Genomic DNA, 24674 nt, shown 5'->3' on the forward strand with positions numbered 1-24674 from the left:
CGACTTCTCTACTCATTAACCAAGAAGCCTAGAAACCTTATATTGGGAATAAAGTTTGCTGGGGTATAGGATTACAACGATTGTTCAAATACGGCCACCAGGTTAAAATATGCTAAAATCTTTTAAACGCCTTCTTGGGGACCAGCACACATTAAAACGATATACTTTGCCTGCAGTATGCTGGATTGAACACATTGATCTCATATTAAAGGTCACATGAATCAAATCTACAAAAAAAATGTATCAAATCTCAGCTCACCGTTAAGGCCAACAGGCTTCTTATTTAGAATTATGTAATCCGCCTGGTGAGATACCCCTGTGTTGTAACTGTCCTGTATCCCGATAGTGGTTTCCATATACTGACTGTATCCCAATAGTAGTTCCCCTGTACTGTTACTGTCCTGTATCACAATAGTGGTTCCCCTGTACTGATACTATCCTGTATCCCAATAGTAGTTCCCCTGTACTGTTACTGTCCTGTATCCCAAAAGTAGTTCCCCTGTACTGTAACTATCCTGTATCCCAATAGTAGTTCCCCTGTACTATTACTATCCTGTTTCCCAATAGTAGTTCCCCTGTACTGTTACTGTCCTGTATCCCAATAGTAGTTCCCCTGTACTGTAACTATCCTGTATCCCAATAGTAGTTCCCCTGTACTATTACTATCCTGTATCCCAATAGTAGTTCCCCTGTACTATTACTATCCTGTTTCCCAATAGTAGTTCCCCTGTACTGTTACTGTCCTGTATCCCAATAGTAATCCACCTGTATTGTTACTGTCCTGTATCCCAATAGCAGTTCCCCTGTACTGACACTATCCGGTATCCCAATAGTGGTTCCCATGTACTGGTACTGTCCGGTATCCCAATAGTAGTTCCCCTGTACTGGTACTGTCCCGTATCCCAATAGTAGTTCCCATGTACTGTATCCCGATAGTGGTTCCCCTGTACTGTCCTGTATCTCAATAGTGGTTCCCCTGTACTGTTACTGTCCTGTATCCCAATAGTGATTCCCCTGTACTGTTCTGTCCTGTATCGCAATAGCAGTTCCCTGTACTGTTACTGTCCTGTATCCCAATAGTAGTTCCCATGTACAGTATCCCGATAGTGGTTCCCCTGTACTGTCCTGTATCTCAATAGTGGTTCCCCTGTACTGTTACTGTCCTGTATCCCAATAGTGGTTATCCTGTTCTGTCCTGTATCCCAATAGTAGTTCCCCTGTACTGTAACTGTCCTGTATCCCAATAGTGGTTCCCTGTTCTGTCCTGTATCCCAATATTAGTTCCCTGTACTATTACTGTCCTGTATCCCAATAGTAGTTCCCCTGTACTGTTACTGTCCTGTATCCCAATAGTAGTTCCCCTGTACTATTACTGTCCTGTATCCTGATAGTGGTTCCCCTGTACTGTGCTGTATCCCAATAGTGGTCCCCTGTACTGTTACTGTCCTGTATCCCAATAGTAGTTCCCCTGTACTATTACTGTCCTGTATCCTGATAGTGGTTCCCCTGTACTGTTACTGTCATGTATCCCAATAGTGGTTCCCCTGTACTGTATCCCGATAGTGGTTCCCCTGTACTGTCCTGTATCTCAATAGTGGTTCCCCTGTACTGTTACTGTCCTGTATCCCAATAGTGGTTCTCCTGTTCCGTCCTGTATCCCAATAGTAGTTCCCGTGTACTGTAACTGTCCTGTATCCCAATAGTAGTTCCCTGTACTGTTACTGTCCTGTATCCCAATAGTAGTTCCCCTGTACTGTAACTACTATATCCCAATAGTGGTTCCCCTGTATTGTTACTGTCCTGTATCCCGATAGTGGTTCCCCTGTACTGTAACTGTCCTGTATCCCAATAGTGATTCCCCTGTACTGTTACTGTCCTGTATCCCAATAGTAGTTCCCATGTACTGGTACTGTCCTGTATCCCAATAATTGTTCCCTGTACTGTTACTGTCCTGTATCCCAATAATTGTTCCCTGTACTGTTACTGTCCTGTATCCTAAAAGTGGTCCCCTGTACTGTTACTGTCCTGTATCCCAATAATTGTTCCCTGTACTGTTACTGTCCTGTATCCCAATAATTGTTCCCTGTACTGTTACTGTCCTGTATCCCGATAGTAGTTCCCCTGTACTGTAACTACTATATCCCAATAGTGGTTCCCCTGTACTGTAACTACTATATCCTAATAGTGATTCCCTGTACTGTTACTGTCCTGTATCACAATAGTGGTTCCCCTGTACTGTTACTGTCCTGTATCCCAATAGTGGTTCCCCTGTACTGTTACTCCCATGTATCCCAATAGTAGTTCCCATGTACTGTTACTGTCCTGTATCCCAATAGTGGTTCCCCTGTACTGTCCTGTATCCCAATTGTGGTTCCCCTGTACTGTCCTGTATCCCAATTGTGGTTCCCCTGTACTGTCCTGTATCCCAATAGTGGTTCCCCTGTACTGTTACTGTCCTGTATCCCAATAGTGGTTCCCCTGTACTGTTACTGTCCTGTATCACAATAGTGGTTCCCCTGTACTGTTACTGTCCTGTATCCCAATAGTGGCTCCACTGTATAGTTACTGTCCTGTATCCCAATAGTAGTTCCCATGTACTGTTACTCTCCTGTATCTCAATAGTGGTTCCCCTGTACTGTCCTGTATCCCAATTGTGGTTCCCCTGTACTGTAACTGTCCTGTATCCCAATAGTGGCTCCACTGTATAGTTACTGTCCTGTATCCCAATAGTAGTTCCCATGTATTGTTACTCTCCTGTATCTCAATAGTGGTTCCCCTGTACTGTCCTGTATCCCAATTGTGGTTCCCCTGTACTGTTACTGTCCTGTATCCCAATAGTGGTTCCCCTGTACTGTAACTGTCCCCTATCCCAATAGTGGTTCCCCTGTACTGTAACTATCCTGTATCCCAATAGTTGTGCCCCTGTACTGTCCTGTATCCCAATAGTTGTTCCCTGTACTGATACTATCCTATATCCCAATAGTGATTCCCTGTACTGTTACTGTCCTGTATCCCAATAGTAGTTCCCCTGTACTGTTACTATTCTGTATCCCAATAGTAGTTCCCCTGTACTGTTACTGTCCTGTATTCCAATAGTGGTTCCCCTGTACTGTTACTGTCCTGTATCCCAATAGTTGTTCCCCTGTACTGTCCTGTATCTCAATAGTGGTTCACATGTACTGTAACTGTCCTGTATCCCAATAGTGGATCCCCTGTACTGTTACTGTCCTGTATCCCAATAGTAGTTCCCCTTTACTGTTACTGTCCTGTATCCCAATAGTAGTTCCCCTTTACTGTTACTGTCCTGTATCCCAATATTAATTCCCCTGTACTGTTACTGTCCTGTATCCCAATAGTAGTTCCCCTCTACTGTTACTGTCCTGTATCCCAATAGTAGTTCCCCTGTACTATTACTATCCTGTATCCCAATAGTGGTTCCCTGTACTGTTACTGTCCTGTATCCCAATATTAGTTCCTCTGTACTGTAACTGTCCTGTATCCCAATATTAGTTCCCCTGTACTGATACTGTCCTGTATCCCAATATTAGTTCCCCTGTACTGTTACTGTCCTGTATCCCAATAGTGGTTCCCCTGTACTGTAACTGTCCTGTATCCCAATAGTAGTACCCCTGTACTGTAACTGTCCTGTATCCCAATAGTAGTTCCCCTGTACTGTAACTGTCCTGTATCCCAATAGTAGTTCCCCTGTACTGTAACTGTCCTGTATCCCAATAGTGATTCCCCTGTACTTATACTATACGGTATCCCAATAGTGGTTCCCTGTCCTGTTACTGTCCTGTATCCCAAAAGTGGTTCCCTGTACTGTTACTGTCCTGTATCCCAATAGTAGTTCCCCTATACTGTTACTGTCCTGTATCCCAATAGTGGTTCCCTGTACTGTTACTGTCCTGTATCCCAATAGTGGTTCCCCTGTACTGTTACTGCCCTGTATTCCAATAGTGGTTGCCCTGTACTGTTACTGTCCTGTATTCCAATAGTGGTTCCCCTGTACTGTTACTGTCCTGTATCCCAATAGTAGTTCCTTGTACTGTTACTGTCCTGTATCCCAATAGTAGTTCCTTGTACTGTAACTGTTCTGTATCCCAATAGTGGTTCCCCTGTACTGTTACTGTCCTGTATCCCAATAGTGGTTCCCCTGTACTATAACTCCCCTGTATCCCAATAGTGGTTCCCCTGTACTGTTACTGTCCTGTATCCCAATAGTGGTTCCCCTGTACTGTTACTGTCCTGTATCCCAATAGTGGTTCCCCTGTACTGTTACTGTCCTGTATCCCAATAGTGGTTCCCCTGTACTATAACTCCCCTGTATCCCAATAGTGGTTCCCCTGTACTGTTACTGTCCTGTATCCCAATAGTGGTTCCCCTGTACTGTTACTGTCCTGTATCCCAATAGTGGTTCCCCTGTACTGTAACTGTCCTGTATCCCAATAGTGGTTCCCCTGTACTGTTACTGTCCTGTATCCCAATAGTGGTTCCCCTGTACTGTTACTGTCCTGTATCCCAATAGTTGTTCCCTTGTACTGTTACTCTCCTGTATCCCAATAGTAGTTCCACTGTCCTGTACAGAGCCGTCCGATACATTGTCTCCCCATTATCCCTAGAGAGTAATTGAGCGTGTTTGGTAAGGTCGCAGCCCTTCTTATGTTATTGTTGAAAAGCTTACATGGATGACATTTTATGAAAGATAACGCAAAACTATACTATATGTTTTGCTTTAGTGTGTTTTTATTAACATTCATATTTTTACATTTTCTGCAAGCTTGCATATTATTACATGCTTTGAATGTAAAACAAATCATATAACAAAAATAATGCTTTGCTTGGCTTCACTCCTTATACAAAAATACTAATTTTACGGCGGAATGTTTCATCTCGCACGATAACAAACTTTTATGTATAAAGGTTAATAATCATTTCATAAAAGCATCTCCTCGTATAATCGGCTTAAGTAATATTGGGAGATAATGTTACATTTTTTTTTAAAATAGCGTGGATTATTATTTTGAGATCGTTGGCAATATAATGTTGAAGTATTCGAAGGAATTGTATGCTTCATACTCTATGAACAATTTTAGTATACTTTCGTCAAACATAAATTTCCCCTTGAATGAAAGGTAATACTATTCGAATAATAAAAAAAAGTTATATAAGAAAAGAACATTAAACTATATTAATGGTGTTTTGTGAATTATGACTGTTAAAACGAAAAGTAACTATCTAATAACGCAATTCGGAAATTATGATTAACTGGTAATCCATTTGCATTTTTTTTTTCAATCAAGTTTACATCAGTACCTCAATTAAATCAAATAGTATTTTCCTAGTGTCTAGACAAAAATGTAGGCTATATTAACATGTTCTTTCAAGTACTATTTCGACAGAATAAAATATTAATTATCGAATTCTGCTCGATGGGATTAATGTATGGATGAAATTATGTAACGTTGCATTAAAATGTTTATTGATTGATTAAAAATCTTTTTCACACTAGAGATGCTAGGTATCATCTAATATGCCATTTCAATTGGACTTTTCCTTCCCTGATTTTAATTACAGTGTATAATGACATAAAATATGATATGTTGACCTTTGTACTTTTGATTATTCCAACAAGATAACGTGTATAACTAGGACTAGGAGAGGAAACCTTCAAATGAAAAATGGAAATATCCACATAGCACATCCTCCTTAATGCTGATGACAAACTGCAGTTTATTGCAGTAATATTGTATCACATAAAACTGTTCTAGTATTTACATGATAATGTGCCGAACCATGACTATGTCTTTTTAAACATGGCTACCCAACCAGAATAAGTATTACATCAAATGCTGCAATATCAATGCTTTATAAAATGTATTATCAGCATTACAACTTCAACGGAATGACATTATTCTGGTGGCTATAATATTCAGTTCAAGATATACATTACGTTTGCATCAGTGTAAAAGTATGGTTTATCTGACCGATAATAAAAGCACTATATAGTGTTTAGAAAATTGATTGATAAATTATTTGCATTTCCATTTCATTTGGCACAGTACCACTCTGTGACCTTGAAAGTAGGTCAGTTATTACAAACTGAAACAAATGAAGCACTTTTTATCAGCGTGAGACTGACCAGCCATACCAAGATCTTTGTATTTGGCCATCGAAACTATTCAAACACAATTATACCCTTTCGTCCCCAAACTAGGGCAAGATCATTCCCAATATTTGTTTGAATTTATCGAATTTTACAATTAGAGTATGATATAAAATGACATACATGTACAATGTTAAATCAAAATGAAGCAATAACTTTATTTTAAAAAAAATACCTGAATGTATATATCATATAGAAAAACATGGCATCACTATTGATTTAAAACATATGTTGTCTGATTGCGTTTTTTAAAGCATGAACATGATATACTCTTCAATAATACAAAATTTGATGTAAACAATTCAATGTGATTAGAAATTAAATCATTGTTTCCTTTACAACATGTTTGTTTCACAAAAAAAAAATGTTATAACAAATTCATAAAATAATGTTTTGATATATGTCTTTTTAAACATCACTTTTCCACCAGAATACAAAACACAAGTTATGATAATAGTCTCTGCTTAACCTAGATTACATATTGAGCCAAATATCCGTCTCAAACACAGTTAAATACTGAGCCAAATATCCGTCTCAAACACAGTTAAATACTGAGCCAAATATCCGTCTCAAACACAGTTAAATACTGAGCCAAATATCCGTCTCAAACACAGTTAAATACTGAGCCAAATATCCGTCTCAAACACAGTTAAATACTGAGCCAAATATCCGTCTCAAACACAGTTAAATATTGAGCCAAATATCCGTCTCAAACACAGTTAAATACTGTATAGTTGTTTATCTTCGCGGGGAGAGAAATTCGCGTTTTTCCATTTGCGACTAATTCGCGGTAAGAAAATTTCACGCATTTTCCATTTCTAACAATTATAAATCATTACGAGTTATCTTTCTTGATAATAGTATCATCTACAGTGTAGGCTATACATACCACACAAGAATAAAAACGCGGTTATTATGGAATTTATTCGCCAGAACAAAGGGCACAAATGACAAAATATACCGTAGGCAATGGACACGCGAAAGTTGCTAAGCAATTCACAAATATCTCCGGTCATCTGTGACATTATTGGATCGTCAGGTTGTTTACATTATTCCACGTTAGGCCCAATATGCTGGTCCCATCTACGATGTTTGCATATACATACTTATTAGTCCTACCCTAATTACCATGTGATGTTCACGCTATTATGATGTTGTTTTGTATCTCTACACGATATACAAAGCTAGATAGGCCCAATTATAACGACATTGACTGGTAGACTGAGTACAGTAGGCTTCGTAATGGTCAGTGACTGCCGTGTTAGTGTTATCCTTGCTGAATTGCGCATGCGTGCTGTTACAGCTTCCGTAAATAAACAAGTTAAACGTTTTCAGTTTCTTGATAAGTCCTGGATTCATAATGTGATTTATTTTATAATCATTAATTAACTAAGTATTGATAAACAATTGAAGGTTGTGTTTGATATTCACTGAGGCATTAAATACATCGTATTATATCTGAATAAAGCAACTTCATCAAGTGAGATCGTATATGTGTGCGGGACATATACATGTACGTGTGGCTCAACAAAGATGAAGTCATTGTTTAATGTTGATATACAATTTCAGAGAATTAAACATCAAAATTTGTATTTATTTCCTTGATTATTTGTTCAATATTTACTTACTAAATGATTTACATACTTATTGATTATTTATCTACTTATTATCATGATGGTCAGTCATCACAAGATGAAAAAAATCGCGGACATAACCTACACCTCGAGAATAGCGAAATTAAATCCCACGCGAATAAAAGCAACTATACAGTATATCAAAAAAAGTATTTTATATACGTCAAAGTAAAACAATAATATAGAGTTCTGAAATGTAAGTTTGTAAAATTATTTTACATCCACATATCTGAATAGCAAAATATCACATAGTCAATGAAATAATAATTAATGAAATTATTAACAGGGAATTTTGTGTCCGGACTTTCGGCAATCCTATTGTCATCCAATAAAATACTTAATGACAATGTTTTTTGTTTTGTTTTGTTTTTTTTTGCGGAAAAAGACGCATCTTTGGTGGAAAAAAATATATATACATGTACATGACCTTGTCATCATGTTTCTCCGGGTACTCCGGCTTTTCTCTACCTGCAAAATCTGGCACGTCCTAAAATGACACTTGCCGTTAATAGGACGTTAAACAAAAACAAACCAAAACAAACTATTAAACTGCTCATGTATTAATAATTTTGATTAATCAAATTATCTTTGAATGTCGTGTCCTTGCATATGGCACTATTGTACACAAATAAACTGACAACGCATTGCATGCCTTTGTATACAGAACTACTGTGCATACATTTACTGATATTTGATCTCATGTGGTTTTTTGTTTTGTTTTTTGTTTTGCCTTTTTATGCATCACTGCTTGACAAGCATACACTAATACTATATTACATGTCTTTACACAGTTTAAATATGCACAGTTAAATCAACAAAAGAAATGAATTGCGCGTAAAAGCATGTTTAAACTAACCATGCGTATATAAGTGTTTTCATAAATTTACACAGTATCATGCAAACTTAACTGTATCATAACATAGAATTAATAAATTTACATGAAATTGTATACAAAGACATTGGCAACATTTTTGTAGCGCAAACAAGTGGAGAATATTTCAGAGACGATCTAACCTTTTCTCAAAAAAAATATGAAAACAATTTAAATACACATGTACATTATATTCGATGCGAACGTTACAAGCTAGTTATGACATGAACCGTACTTAACCTGCTAACTAACTAACAAAATAAGTCTATCGCTTGTCATTTCCACGATCTTAGAAATACTGATGGATTTTTAACTAGGCACTGGCGTGTTGCCAGGAAATTCTGATATATCTTCTGCATCCTGTAGGAGTAACACACTAAATTAACACCTTTGTTTTGTGATGATCAGTATAAAATGTGCCCTAACCTTGACCTTCATCCTACACTCAAAAACACGGTTTCCTTTGATGTATTTTTATACTCTACCAACATGTCAGTGGTGGTAATAATGAATTTGAAAAAAATTGAACATACAGGCAATACAGTACTACGATCAAGAGCATCTACCATATGGCATTGATTTTGAAAATTAAAAAAAAAAAGGGATAAAAAAAAAAGAAAAAACGGGGGGCCTCCGCAGGATTCGAACTCGCGTCGTGATAAAAGTATATTGTAAGACTAACCCATTCGCCCACTCGGCTATAGTAACTTTTATGAAACGGGTGAATATGAGATATTTAAAATTGTAACAGCCGTGACTCAAGACCGTGTATTATTGGCACGAGCGTGGGTTATTGGAAAATAATACATGGTGTCAAACCAATAAAAACTGGCGTTACATAGCAAACATGGTAGAATGAACATTAATAAACCAACAGTTAAAGTCAATGAAAAAAACACGACATCTTGAAGTTATTTAAAAGCGAAAAAAAATGAATAGTGAATAAACGCCACCAAGATCATTAGCTGATCAGATAAGTATCTATATTTCATTTGATTGATTACACGATTGACTACATACAGTAAACAGACACAAAATGGAACTAACTGTTTTACAATACGCTTATCCAGATATACAATTAAACACAAACTTGCGACGTATATAATAAAAAATGTATCGGAAGGGTGCTTATGGGTTGTTTATACTGGAAGTTTGGCATTGTGAAACTGTTTCATTACTAGCAAGATCATATCTGTATCAAATCGCAAAAGGTTACTACAACGTTGATCTTCAAAAACATAAAAACTGTAAAAGACAGTTTTCATATCTTAACAATGTTTTATATTGGGCCTCGACAATAGCTGTTCAAACGTTTTTAACATTCTTAAGTAATAGAGATGAAGAAAAACAGCGATCGAGAAATCATATTTTGATCAGAAATAAAGAAAAAGTACCTTTTTCGTTCTCATCTGACTGGAATTACTTATGTTGCAATACGTATAATCTTCTCATCAAATACATAATAATGCAATATCATCCTTGTTCAGATGTTGCAATATCAGTAGAGGCGATCGCTGTTTCTCTTTGCCTCAAGTGGCTCCTATCAACTTGGCCTGAGACATTCTAAGGAATCTTGTTACACATTATGAAAATAAAACAAGTGTTGATGAACCTTGGTAATGTGGAGTGTACAAACATGTTGTCAGATCATCCAAGTGATCCCGTTGATCCTTGGTTTACCAAAATCAATTGTTCCTATCTCTTGTTCCACAATTTCCATGTTATCGATATAAATAATGGTGAACCATGAGGTCCAATCGCGGTCAAGATAACATACATGTATGTCTATATCTATGATTTTGATTGGGGTAATCAGGGAACTATTTTTAGATGGGATATTCCACGTCTATGGTATTAATCCATATGCCCCAAACCTGGTCAACTATTATAAACGTGGATTTCCAATCCTGAATTACATCATCAACATATATGCTATTGATACAGTTGCCCCTTTCCCGTTCAACGTAATCCATGTCTATGGTACTGATACTGATGATCAAGATGCTCCAATCCTGGATTAGATAATCCATTTCTACGATATTAATACCTGTGTTTTTCAATCTTGGTTTTATGTCTATGATAATTGAACAAATGATCAAGGTCTCCACTTAAAATAATCCACGTCTGTGATTTGACATGTTTTCTTCCATGTATCTACTCATTGATATTTCCGAATCAGGTGTGTCTATCATATACGTACTCTTAAATGAAAATTTGATAAAATGATCATTTTTTTTCCATATTATTCATCGGCACGAGTGTACTTTTATGTAAAGTAGCCATACAATGTGTTTGTTCCTTAATCGTCATCATAGCTTTGTTCATATCCATCTGTACTGGATATTGAAAATAAAACACAGCATCCTGACCAGCGTAGTCCTTCAATATCAACAGGTCTGGATAGTGCTTAACTAGATGTAGCCAGAGGTCGATTTTGCGGTAGAGAGCAGCAATCATCAAACAAGTTTGGCCGAAATTTGATGTTGTTGTCGGGTCTAAACCCTTCTGTACTAGATACTGAAATAATTGAACGGATCCACCAGCGCAACACCAGAACAGGGCATCCCAGCCATTAATGTCCTTTCTCTGAAGCAGATATCGATATGTATCTACTAAGTATTTCACGAGGTTTACATTGCTTTTTGAGACAGCAATCATCAAACAAGTTTGACTTACCTGTGACAGATTCACAGTGTAATCATCTTTTTCATTCATCAAAGCAGTCTTTAAATACATGCTAACCATATATGTAAAGGAGCTGGATTTGTTCTTCACGCCAGCTGTCCATAAATATGTTGCATCAATTTTTGATGTGATTCTGGTGGCCATTGCCTTCTGTACTAAATATTGAAATATCACAACGGATCCATTAGCACAACAGTACAACACAGCATTGTATCTTCCAACCCATCCATATCCTTCATGGGCAACTGTTCTGGATTAATAGATTCTTTCCCTTTAGGGGATCTCAACCCGGGGGGAAGATTGTTAAATTCTAAACAGGAGGCTTGCCAAGTGTTTGGGAACTTAACAATCCTCTCCGAGGGTTGAGACCCCACTGTCTCATTCCAAAAAGGGGTGAATGATTATTTTTCTCTTTCCCTGTTTTCCAATCGAAGTAAACAACAACACGTGGACGGCGGATGACTGTTGTGATAAGGCTGCAGCAGACGCTTAACACCTTACGATGTTGATTTCATACATAATATAGTTCTGATTAGCTTGTCAAAAAGAACACCAAACACTTTCCTCCACCTCCAAAACCTGGCACGTCCTTAAATGACCCTGGCTGTTAATAGGACGTTAAATAAAAACAAAACAAAATTTCCCCAGTGTGAGGTAAGAAAATCTCACCCCTGTAGCACTGCGGATATCCCTGTCAAGGATAAGAGAAAAGTCTCTCCTAGATATTTCACTAGGTCAGTTTTGTTGAGCACAGCGATCATCAAATATGTTTGTCGTGTATCTGATGTCGTTGTTGTGTCCATTCTCTTCTGTACTAGATATTTGAATATCTCAATAGATCCGACAGCGCAGCAACATAACAAGCATTTAATCCATATCTATCCTTCATTGAAAACATGTTTGGGTAGTTCTCTCCTAAATATTTTACGAGGTCGATTTTTTGCTCATGCATTCAGATCATCAAACAAGATTTCCCGATATATGATGTCGTTGTTTTGTACATACCAATCTGCACAAGATATTGAAATATCTCAACAGATCCGCTAGCACAACTGTGGAATAAAGCGTTCCATCCATTTCTATCCCATACCGACACTTGTTCTTGAAAGTTCTCTACTAAATATTTCACCAGGTCGATTTTGTTGTTTAGGGCAGCAATCATTAAACAAGTTTTTCCGCCATCTGATGTTGTGTTTGTTTCCATACCCTTCTTCATCAAATATTGAAAAATTTCAACGGATCCACCAGCACAACACCATAATAAGGCATTGTATCCATTTTCATCTTTCAATGGCAGCTGTTTTGGATAGTTCTCTACTAAATATTTCACATGTTCGGTTTGATTGTTCATGGCAGCTATCATCAAACAATTTTGTCCTTTTTTTGTTGTCGTTGCTGTGTCCATACCTCTCTGTACTAGATATTGAAATATCTCGACGGATCCACCCGCAGAACTGCAAAGCAAAGCATTGACGCCGTTCTTGTTTCTCATTGGCAGCTGTTCTGGATAGTTTTCTACTAAATATTTCACGAGGTTGGTTTTTGTTTTCAGGACAGCAATCATCAAACACGTTTTCCCGGTATTTGATGTCGTGGCTGTGTCCAAACCCTTCTGTACGAGATACTGAAATATTTCAACGGATCCAACAGCACAACACCATGACAAAGCGTTAAATCCATCTGCATCTTTCAATTGCAACTGTTCTGGATGTGTTTTTACCAAATATTGCACGAGGTTGATTTTGTTGTTGAGGACAGCAATCATCAAACACGTTTTCCCTGTATTTGATATCGTGGCTGTGTCCAAACCCTTCTGTACTAGATACTGAAATAAATGAACAGATCCGCCAGCACAGCAGCATAGTAAAGCGTTAAATCCATTTGCATCTTTCAAATGCAATTGTTCTGGATAGTTTTCTCCTAAACATTTCACAAGGTCGATTCTGTTGCAATGTGCAGCAATCATCATGCATGTTTTCCCAATATTTGTTGTCGTGGCTGTGTCCATTCCCTTCTGTACTAGATATTGAAATATCTTAATCGATCCACCAGCACAACAACATAACAAAGTGTTGAGCCCATCCTTAGCCTTCAGTGGCAATTGTTCCTGATAGTTTTCTATTAAATATTTCACGAGGTCCGATCTGTTGAAATTTGCAGCAATCATCATGCAAGTTTTCCCGATATTTGATGTCGTCCTTGTGTCCATTCCTTTCTCTACTAGATATTCAAATATCTCAATCGATCCACCCGTACAACACCATAGCAAAGCGTTGGCTCCATCCGTATCCTTCGATTGCAACTGTTCTTGGTAGTTTTCCACTAAATGTTTCACGAGGGTAAAATTGCTTTTGAATGCCGAAATCATCAAACATGTTTGTCCTGTATTTGATGTCGTTGCTGTGTCCATACCCTTCTGTACTAGATATTGAAACATATCAACAGACCCACCAGCACAACAGCTTAACAAAACACCAAAACCTTCAATGTCCTTCGATGTCAACTGTTCTGGATAGTAATGTACTAAATATTCCACTAGGTCTCGTTTGTCCTCATGCACAGCAATCATCAGACAAGTTTCCCCGATATCAGATGTTGTTTCTGGGTCCAAACCTTCATGAACTAGATACTGAAAAATCTCTGTAGATCCGCCTGCGCAACAGAACATTAACGCGTTCCAACCATAATCGTTTTTCTTTGCTAGCTGTTCAGGATATGTTTTAGCTATCTCTTTCACCAGGTCAGTTTTCCTGTCGTATGCCGCTTTCATCAGAGGCGTTGTACCTAAATTCGATGCATAAATATATAGAATGAACATGCTGAATATAGCGCATGTCAAGAAGTATTAAGATATGACATATACAATTAATGACCACGTTTTCATATCATATCTTTGCTCCTTTAAAATATCTTATTATAAGCAAACAATAAGTATTTCAATAGAGTATCAGTCGCTCATCTATTGTTTACCTATCTTGAATTTTCTGGGTGGTTTTAGGAAAAAAAATACCATATAAGCGGCAAGCAACGAAATTGATGTAGATTTATAATAGATAAAAAAAAACTTGATGCAAAAAACCCCCAAAAAAACAATAGAAGCTTGGCATGCATATCTAGAAATTGGTAACTGATGGGCTTTGATAGCCAAATACTGGGCACATAGCCATTTCGTGAATGTTATTTGAACATCTAGGTCAATGCACTTGAAGACACATTGATGTTGTAACTGTGTGTGAATTACAGCACTAGAGGTCGATTCAAAGATAAAATAACAACTCGACAAGATAATGAACAAATTGTACACTGTATCTCCTATATATATACTCATTTCTCGACTATATCGTCTTACTCTGATGGCAAAAATAGCGGCCCGAGTTGTTAACATAATGTTCTATGTTCTTCTGTTATACGCTATCATGTACTTCACAACATAATGATATCTATTGTTGTTTATACTCACTATTAATTTGTGTAACTCTTCCATGTTCTATGTCTATATGTGATCGTTTGTAATTTACCTGTGTCTTGATAAAGGGGCAGATTGCCTTGAAAATTTACTTGTCTGTACTGTCGTTATTACTGCCTGACAATTATATATATATACATAAAGAAGTAAAAAAACTTAGCATGAGATTATTCGAGGACGTTCTAAACAGGAATCCTAGTCAAAATGTAGGGTTTTGTCGCTCTGTAAAACAGGCAAATTTCAGACAACTTTGATTAATCGTTTGCATCTAATAAATCATTTTTCTCTCGTACATATCTTGAAGCCTTTATAACATTTGCCACAAAGTTATGACTATTACGCCAGATTTTAAGTCAGTTAACTTCTTGCTTAACGACTTTTCCCTAAATGACCTTGAAACAATGTTGGTCAGCTGACACTTTGTGTAATCCTGACCATCATTGTTTCAAGGTATCGTAACAAAATGTTCATCGGTGAAAAATTACAAAAAGGGAAATTGTCTTTTGGCCCAGTGACCACGACAATTGACCAAGTGATTTTAATTGTCAGTTGAGCACTTGTCTTATTCTTTACATCTTTGCTTCATCATGCTTTGACAAAATATTCATAAAACAATTGACTTTGAAAATTGCCCCCTTGACTGCTTCTTTCATCCTTAAAAGCATTTCTTCAAGACATCATAACAAAATATTCATCGTGGGAAAGGTACGAATTTCATCAAGATCTTTGACCCAGTGACCTTGACCTGTGGTCAGTTAAATCGAAGTTAAAATCCAACCAATATTATTTTATGTTGTCATAGCAATATATGTATCAGTGAAAAGCTACAACATTTCACCTTTACCTTCGACCTATAGACCAACTCTATCTTTGATAATGGACTATGATAAAAGTTTGCTTGAATGCAATTGAAAGAGTTAATAGATCACACTTATAAGTCAGTGTGTGAATGATTTTCAAATTCCTTAACTTACCTTTAATATTGATCAATATCCTTATATCATCCCTCACGAGATTGACATCAGTTGTGTCATTCCCACTAATGGCACATGCTGTCTCTACCAAAACAGCGATACCAGTCCTCCTGGAATTGACATTATCATTATGGGTAGCATCAGCATCCTTCCGACGATCGCTGCCATCCCCACTGTCAGCATCGTCCTTTGTAGGAACGGCATCCTCTCTGGTGCTGTTATTGTCTCTCTCAAAACAATCATCGCGCTTACCATTAACGACATCGGCGGTTACTGTACTGACCTCATCGTGCATTGTTCTGACACAATCGTTCACTGAACTGATATCATCCCTTAGGGAATTGCCTGTGGAATATTGAAAGTATGTTGTATCTAATAATAAGTATCGTGTAGCTTTTTTTATATAACAATAACATTCATATTGATTGTTGTACTAGCTGTGTTCAAGGACAAGTCACGTACGTTACTGTTATGGTACACTAGTGGCATAACAGTTTATCGCATTCCTTACCTTCACTTCACTCAATTGACTACTGTTTTAACCAGTTGGATTTTTAAAGCTAACATCATGTTATCTTACCCTTAATCATTCTGAAATATTTTTAACAATGTTTCTAGGTTTCCAGCTTTTAATGTATTTCATTCTGTTTGCTGTAACATTTAGTTCATCGGTATTCGAAGTACATCTAAAACGTTTCTTATGAGGCCCGACTCTATTTCCGTCTGCCATTGTGCTCACTTTGCCCAAAGCTCTACTATACTATTGTATGTCTGGTCAAAAATACTGAAGACTCTTGGAAGTCCCATTTTATATATTCTTGGTCTAGGTTGCCAACTTGTGATTGTTATCTTTATCTGCTCAAATTCGCTAGATTCAGATTAATATTTTCTCTGTTGGCGGCAAATCAGAAAACGGTAAAGATCGCAGTCGCAACAATGTATTTTGTCTTTCATGGCATTGACATTCTACTCCAAAAATTGTAAAATTATTTGACAGATAAATTAAACGAAAATATCCAATGAAATAGCTAAGCCAGCGATGCTGACCTGTATTTGATACATATGCAGGATCAGTAGTTGTTTACTACGACTGTTCCTAAGGCAATAACCATCGTTGTTTGGTCATTATTTTAGATTTTAGTTTTCCCAATAGTGTTCCCACGCCTTATCACAAAGCCTACCGTTTGTATTTGCATTTCAGAATTCAAAAGAACCTTGACGAACAAAAAATATTTTGATATATTATATTATCAAAGTAGTAATAACGACAAAAGAATAACTCCTTTATACTACTTTGATTATAAAATGTAGATGACCTTTACTTACCAGGTAGTGTTAAAAAACAAGTAATGTTGCTCGAACCAGTTCCATATATATTTGTAGCTTTACATAAATAAAGCCCTTCATCAGCAGCATTTGCTTCGGTGATAATTAACGAAGGTGAAAGATCTGAGCCTCCGAAATATCTTTTGTTGTTTATTTCTATTTCTGTCAGTTGATTGAGTTCTTTTCTATACCACTGAATGTCTGAAGCAGGTGGTGATGCGATGACGTAGGTTTGTATAATAGCTATTCCTCCGACAGGAACGGTAAACTCACCGTGACTAATACTCACATATGGAACACCTGGTGAAAAACCAATATATTTAGGATGTTTTATTCAGAAATGCCATGTAAAATTAGTTTAAAATCTATAATTTGGTTTGATGTTGTTACAAATTCTTGAACAAACGGTAAAAAAGTAAAGAAGTACGCTTTTAAAATGGATAGTGACAGCCGATTCAATGGGAAAAAAACGCTATGAAATAAAGGAAAATCATTATATTATTCAGTGAACATGTAAGTTAACATAACAGTTACAATTTCATCCCATATCTATATTTACATACCATTTTGGGATGTATGTTTTGGTGTTATGATGAAACTATTTGTGTCAATGTCCAACACCGTGCGTGAATCGTCCGATAATTGTATTGTTCCACCATTCAATATATAATGCTTAAACTTTTCTGCAAGATGCGCAGCAGATGGTTCCAGACGGCTTCTAGCGGCAGTGATACTTATATAGACAATTACACATTCTGAAATAAAAAGACAGATACAAAAAAACTGTTGATAAATGATCAATGTTGTAATAGACAAAATAAAAGTCTAAAGCCCTTGCCGCTTAATCAATTGCGTTACTCGATTATCATTTTTTTCGTCCGCCTTGATGCGTCTGACACCGCTACAAGTAATATTGAAAAGTATTATTCATCTAAATGGCAACAATTAGGGATATACCAAGTACTTATCGTTGTTTGATTTTGTTACTGTTATTACTACAATCTTCTTTATCGAATAAAATAATACTACGTATAGTAATAAGCATGTCGTAATGTGTGTCTGAATTTATACATAGGGAACGAATGGGAAAGAAATACTAAAAAAAAAATCAGAAAAAAATGAGAAAAGCGCTTTAGTCACAAAAACATGATGACCACATATGTTTTGTTCAGTTGGCAAAGAAAAACAGAATAAAGAAGTTAACGTTGATGAAATTGAATAGAAATAAGGGAACAATTACATACGAGTTGTTAGACCAATCACATAAATTAACAAAGCGAATAATATAGAAGATAATTAATTATGCAAAGATACATCCGCTTCGTAACGTAGCTAAACGGTATTAACTGCCATTGATGAATGTACAGAGACATTGATCCTACTGGCATTCCACAGAACATTAAAGGAATCAAGAAAGTCACAAGCAAAATATGTTGTCCTATTCTGCTGTAATGTACCGGAATCTATACCTGTATTTTACCAAAGTGTGCCCCGTGAAGAAGCAGGATAGACATGGGAAATAGAACTAAATAAAACACCAATTTATTACAACATCCTAATTATTTCAACAGTAAAAGTCCGACCGTAGGACATATGAGGTAATGAGAATAGAGAAAATGAAATATAATAGTCCAGCCTTCAGAATGCTGTGCGAGTGTTATCTTGATTTTAAAATTCAACACAATTAATCCGATTGGACTCAATCAATACAGATCATTCACAACAGATGGACCGTCTTTTTGATGATGCTATAGATATACCTGTGAGATGATTATGCCATACATGAACTACGAACATAGTAATATAAAGGTAACAACAAAAGCATAGGGCATTGTGTCAACAAGTAATGACATAATGAAGGGGATAGGCGCTCTCCGAAAATAAGTCAGCAACAACGATATTTTTTGTTCTGTCTGCACTAATGATTTGCTATGAATATATTTCACATTGCATTATCATTTCTGTATTAAAAGTAGATTCATCCTCTTGTTTTTGTTTTTCGTGACTGTTAAAAAAAATAGGGTATGTCAAAAAAAATTGAACTCACTCGATTCAAGTGTGACTCCATTCGTCCGTCCTTTTGTGGAGGTAGCTGCTGAAAAAGCTTCTGAAATGTCGGTTGTTGATTGCTGCCGTCTGGTATCTATATTGGTATTCGAAACAACGGATACCGTACATTCTTGGTCATCACGAGAACCGAACATGGTAAAGAGAGAAAACAGAATTAATTAAAATTTGATTTTAAACTAGCTTGGTCATATACACATTATATTTCTGTAATTGATTATTTGTCGATGTAAACACTCATTTACGGCTACCTTCTTAGCCTCCATTTTTTCCTCCTACGTATTCGCAATTCAGCGATATTCGATGATAAAAAAAAGATGCAGTCTGCGACGTTTTTCCTATGGTGTTTTATCTTTTGGATGTAAATGGATGCTTCGCAGTGTCTTGAGTGGCTTCGTGGCTGTAGTTGTGCCATGAGCAGGGTATATTATCTGACTGATGACCACTTGGAAAGATGGAATTACGCTTCGGGGTCCCCTTAATTACACCTGCATGAAATTCACACGATCAGCATGAAAGCACATGTAGTTCCATATCAGTAAATCGGCTGTTGCTGACCACGCCACACGGAAAACCATGCAATATACTGTAGAAACTCTAAATTATTGGACAGGGTGAGCACTCTGTTTGAGCAGAATCGAGTCATTTCCGTCCAATTGCAATACTACATCAAAGTTTTTCAAATGCACCATAGCCTAAATCCACATTGATCTTCGCATTTCGAAGACAACTCTTACATGTTTCCCCACTTTTTGTACACATGCTTCCCTCCTCATTTGTCTGATTAAGATGCCTGTATGCATACCATACCAGTTATCATTGGTTGGTAATTCGGCTAATAAAAAATTACAAATATAACATATTTAAAATAAATGGCGTGCAGAGGAAGATACGGTATGAAAAATGAAACATATTCAAGAACCTGTAAATTTTCATTTTAGTCAATTATTCCCATTTAAAATTCCTTCAGTGGAACAAGCACATGGTCTTTTAAAGGTCACTATGATTTTAGCACATAACTTGAGCATCATGTTTGTTCACCTAAAATATTCTTACATGTAACTAAAGGCCAATGGCCACGTACCTCCAATTACATGATCTTTCGACGACAAAGCTATGTTTTTTTTTCTGACAAGCAATTTTTGCCGAACAGTTTAATACAGACTAATGGTAGTTAAATATGACCTGTCAAAGGGCATTTTAAAGCGTGAGTAGGGTACACCTGACTTTGCTCAGTTGTCAATGACGTAACACGTTAAAATCATCTTACCTTGAATTTTACTGGTTCTTTATCCATAATTAATATTTGCATTATGTGAATTGGCTGTTGACTTACTTAATATAAAGATATTTTACCATATTTGACCCCTATGGCCTTGAAAATGTCAAATGTCATTGGTATGAGAGACTTTGTGAATATACTATATAACTTATTTAGTGACCAATTATTACTAATATTACTAATTATTAGAACTTTTTCTTTTTGACCAGGGACATTCTTAAACTCCCTTATTTGACCATGGAAATGTTATTTATTAGAGGATTTTTTTTTATTGATATATCAAACTAGTTTTGGAAACAATAGGCCCAGAGGACCTGTATCGCTCACCTGGTTGGATTTGATCAAAGGTTAATTCATGCTCAATTTGTTAATAGCTTTATTTGTTGATGTCAAACAATGCTATGGTTATGGGGTACTGATCTCAACTGTTTCAAAAACAAAACACAGAAACAAAGTCCTGATTCCCTAGGGTCGTGAAAAGACGCCAGGGATTTTTTTTCCTTAATACATTGTGTTTAATGAAAATAAGTCCCTTGGGGTGATGACAGACCCCTGGGCCTATCATTTCACCATGATTGTATTTATCTATTTATGTCAACAATGCTATATATGATTATGGGGTGGGGTTCTCAATGGCTTCAAAAATATATAAAAAAAAAACTAAGTCCCTGGGGGTGAGAAAAGACCATCGGGATATATATACATTATGCACAAAATGTTTCTCTTATTAGAAATATATATAAACACATGTATATACAACTCGCGATGTTATTTTGTTAAACCTTTTAGTTATATTATTTAATCATTTATTCATTTGTTCATTTACTTTTACCATCTCTACACCACCTAATATGTTTTTTAATTAATCACAATGGGCCCTCGGCGAATTAATCATCGGCCAAGGGGGATCGTTTTCACAACATAACGATATTTATTGTTGTTTATACCCACTATATGTGTGTAACTGTTCCACGTTCTGTGTTTATATGTGATCGTATGTAATTTACCTATGTCTTGATAATGGGGCAGATTGCCTCGAAAATTCAGCAATTTACTTGTCTGTACTGTCGTTATTACTACTTGTCAATTATATATGTATATACATATATATTTATATATGTCTTCCTTCGTCACTCACGTTTTTAAGTAATCATTTTTTGTATGTATTGGCATCTCCGGCAATGTACATTGAACAGTCTGTTACCGACAGAAATCTTTATACATTTATTCATATATAAGATGTCTTCCAATTAATCACAATCAGGCCTTCGGCAAATTATTTATCGACCGAGGGGATCATCTTCACAAACATTAAAATATTGCTCGTAGCGCTCATGCTTTACAGATCGACGTGCTATCCCCGTAAGTTTGAATGTGTGTTCGCACATGGAAACTGGCACGATGAACTAGCACCAAATGCATGATTCTACTGTCGAGTGCGTGTGACTCCAGAGGTTTATAATACAGGATACCTGTTCCCCGATAGCATAACCAATCTCTGGGTCTGTCCATGTGACCAGTATGTTTACGTATGTCTTTATATTGTATTGGTCACGTGAGAGTGTGTGAGCGTACCCAAGTACAATATATGTGGGACTGTCCAGGTGACCAGTTCGTTCACTCACGAACGTTACCTGTTCGCCGTGTTTATGGCGCAAGATAAACTTGTAGAAGAGGCCCAGACATCGGATTGGGGTAAGTAATCTTGCTATCTTTCTTAAATTGTGTTTTTGCTTGTTTTATATGGTTATTTATTGCCATATTTATCGTGTTCTTATTGTATGTCAAGCCATCTAGTTATCGGTGCGTGTCATTCATGCGTGACTATTTGTGTAATCGAATACAGTTGTGTTATTTTGATAAAATACTTATAGTTTCGTTGTTTAAAGATAAATTAACGTATTGTACATGTATGTCAGCTAATATTTTATTAGTTCAACTGTTATGAAAATGATAATTTATCTCAGTAGCGTATAATTTTGTTCATATTGATTATGTATGGAAGCCATGAGTGGTTGTGAGCAGGTGTACGGGTGTGAGTGCGCTCAGGTGAAAATTCTACGGAAGCTTATGAACGTGGTTTAAGGCTCATTTTCCTTATCCGTTATTTAAATAATGTTTTATTTAGAATTTTATCACGCATCGTATATATGTTTTGTATTATTGCATAGTATTGCATTGACATTTAGGATATATTTATTGGTAGTTTACACTGAATAAATACGTATTGAAAACTGTTGATAACGTTTTAGAATGTTCATATATGTTGATTATGAGTGTGAAAGAATGAATGTTTAGTGTTTTTTTTTTATATATTTGTTAAAGCTTCACATGACGGGCACATGATCGCCAGATGTCAATATGGGTCAAACTGAATAGACAACTGGTCTCCGGTGATGAAGTTTCAGGGCCGACTACGCATGTGGGTTAATGTTGCATTTATAATTAAAAAGAACAAAAAACGTCATGTTTTAATATAAATTCAATATTTAATGATTTCCCGGTTAGTTCTGTTTGTTTTCTTGATCGGATTTTAATGTTAGGTGTCCAACGTCTTTATCGGGATGTTTTCGTCGTTCCTCGTGTTCTCGCGTGGTCACGTGACCGGCACGAAGGACTACATTAACACTTGGTCGGTAAATATGGCCAGAGCACCCGACCAACGTATTTTGTCGTACAAACAAATATGATACACTTATTCATCGTGCTAAGAAACCGAGAAAAAGTGCTGTACATTCTTCTATTTATTCAAGTATGGTTACATAACGGCGTTATAAACTGGTGTTAATTGAAGAAGTGCCGATTAATTGACTACTTTTTAAGTAATTTTGACGATGTTTGTCATTTTCGTAAGAATGTACAGCACTTTTCGTTGTTCTCATACAATTACCTTCACGCTCTTACCTGTTTCATAAGTATTTATTTAGGGTAGTCGGGTGCTCTAGGACGATTCATAGAGCAAGTGTTAATGTTCATTCTCCAATATTGGAACTCTTCAGTGTTTTAAGTATCGAAATCGGCATATAGAAACGAACAAACGTTAATAAACGAATGCAATTGATCGTAATTAATTCAATTAATTATTTACAGATAATTTCCAAAGACCTAAGGTATAGTTAGAAGTTTTTGGCTGTACACATGCACGTTTGTAAATTCGTCACTGTGATGAAACCACCGTCCTCGTCGTTGCCATGACAGCCGATCGAAGCTGCGATCACGAATGCACTGACAAACTGAAAGTTGAAGTATTTTTCGCAACATGCGGTTTAAACTTAAAATTACATTCACACCTCATATTGATTGGGGTTGTTTAATCATACCTGATCAATTGAATTATCAGAAAACTAACAAAAACACTAAAAAACACAGAATGAAGCCTTCGTGTCAGGCAGTGCAGACACAACGTGGGATCTGTAAACAATGTGACGTCATTGGAATGTACAAGTTGCAACAATGTACAACAATGTATATTCTACATGAATACACTAATGAGCAACAAAACGGGACGCAACATTAACCCACATGCGTAGAGGTTGAAGTCAACTGCCAGGAAGACAAGTCTAAGGCAATTTAACGGTTTAGAGGGAAAAGTGGTTGCTGCCTACTGCATAATTATATCCTCACCAGTAGAGGACGAGTATTATTTTATAATCCCTTTGCCGGAAGCTGTTTATTATTTTTTCTGTTCTGTTTCACCGTGAAACATTGAATGACGTGTGTGAATTATATTGCAGAGGTAAACTGATCGTGACACCAATCGTCACAAGCACTTGGAAAAGTGAACGAAATTTCTGTTGTGTCGAGAGACTGTAGATTCAGTGATATATGAAGAAATATAGTATAGTAGAGAGTGTGATTGGGAGAGTGCATGAGTTTGTAATTCTATGTAGATAACTTTGTATATATGATCATGGTGTTAGATTCGTTGTGTTGATTTCTGGAATAACCAAGCTGAGGCTCGCCCCGCGTTACAGGGTCCCTAGCAGCAATTCATTCAATATACATAGGTTATAAGTAGAGTAGTGTCTAAAAACTGTGTAGGTTTATTCCCCTAAAGAATACACCTTGTTTTTTGTAACTGAAAATATTCTTGTCTTATATCCAAAATTTATAGAACTACCAATAAAAACCTTTAAATATTTTCTAAAGCATTATCCGATAAAAGAAAAAAATATACATAATCTAGCCTATTTAACATGTGTT

At 36.5% G+C, this 24674-nt stretch overlaps 1 protein-coding gene across 1 annotated transcript; it reads right to left on the bottom strand.

Annotated features, from left to right (window-relative positions):
• Positions 1 to 8980: 8980 nt before the first annotated feature.
• On the bottom strand, positions 8981 to 16526 carry LOC117343871 (putative ankyrin repeat protein RF_0381). Its single transcript, XM_033906420.1, has 5 exons — positions 16481 to 16526; positions 15797 to 16141; positions 12362 to 14140; positions 11348 to 11451; positions 8981 to 9031 (listed from the first exon to the last, which is right to left on the bottom strand). The coding sequence occupies exons 1-5, from the start codon at positions 16524 to 16526 to the stop codon at positions 8981 to 8983; spliced, it is 2325 nt and encodes a 774-aa protein (XP_033762311.1).
• Between the last annotated feature and the right edge of the window lie 8148 nt (positions 16527 to 24674).

This window comes from Pecten maximus, chromosome 2 (genome assembly GCF_902652985.1).
Source record: "Pecten maximus chromosome 2, xPecMax1.1, whole genome shotgun sequence".
Lineage (NCBI taxonomy): Eukaryota > Metazoa > Mollusca > Bivalvia > Pectinida > Pectinidae > Pecten > Pecten maximus.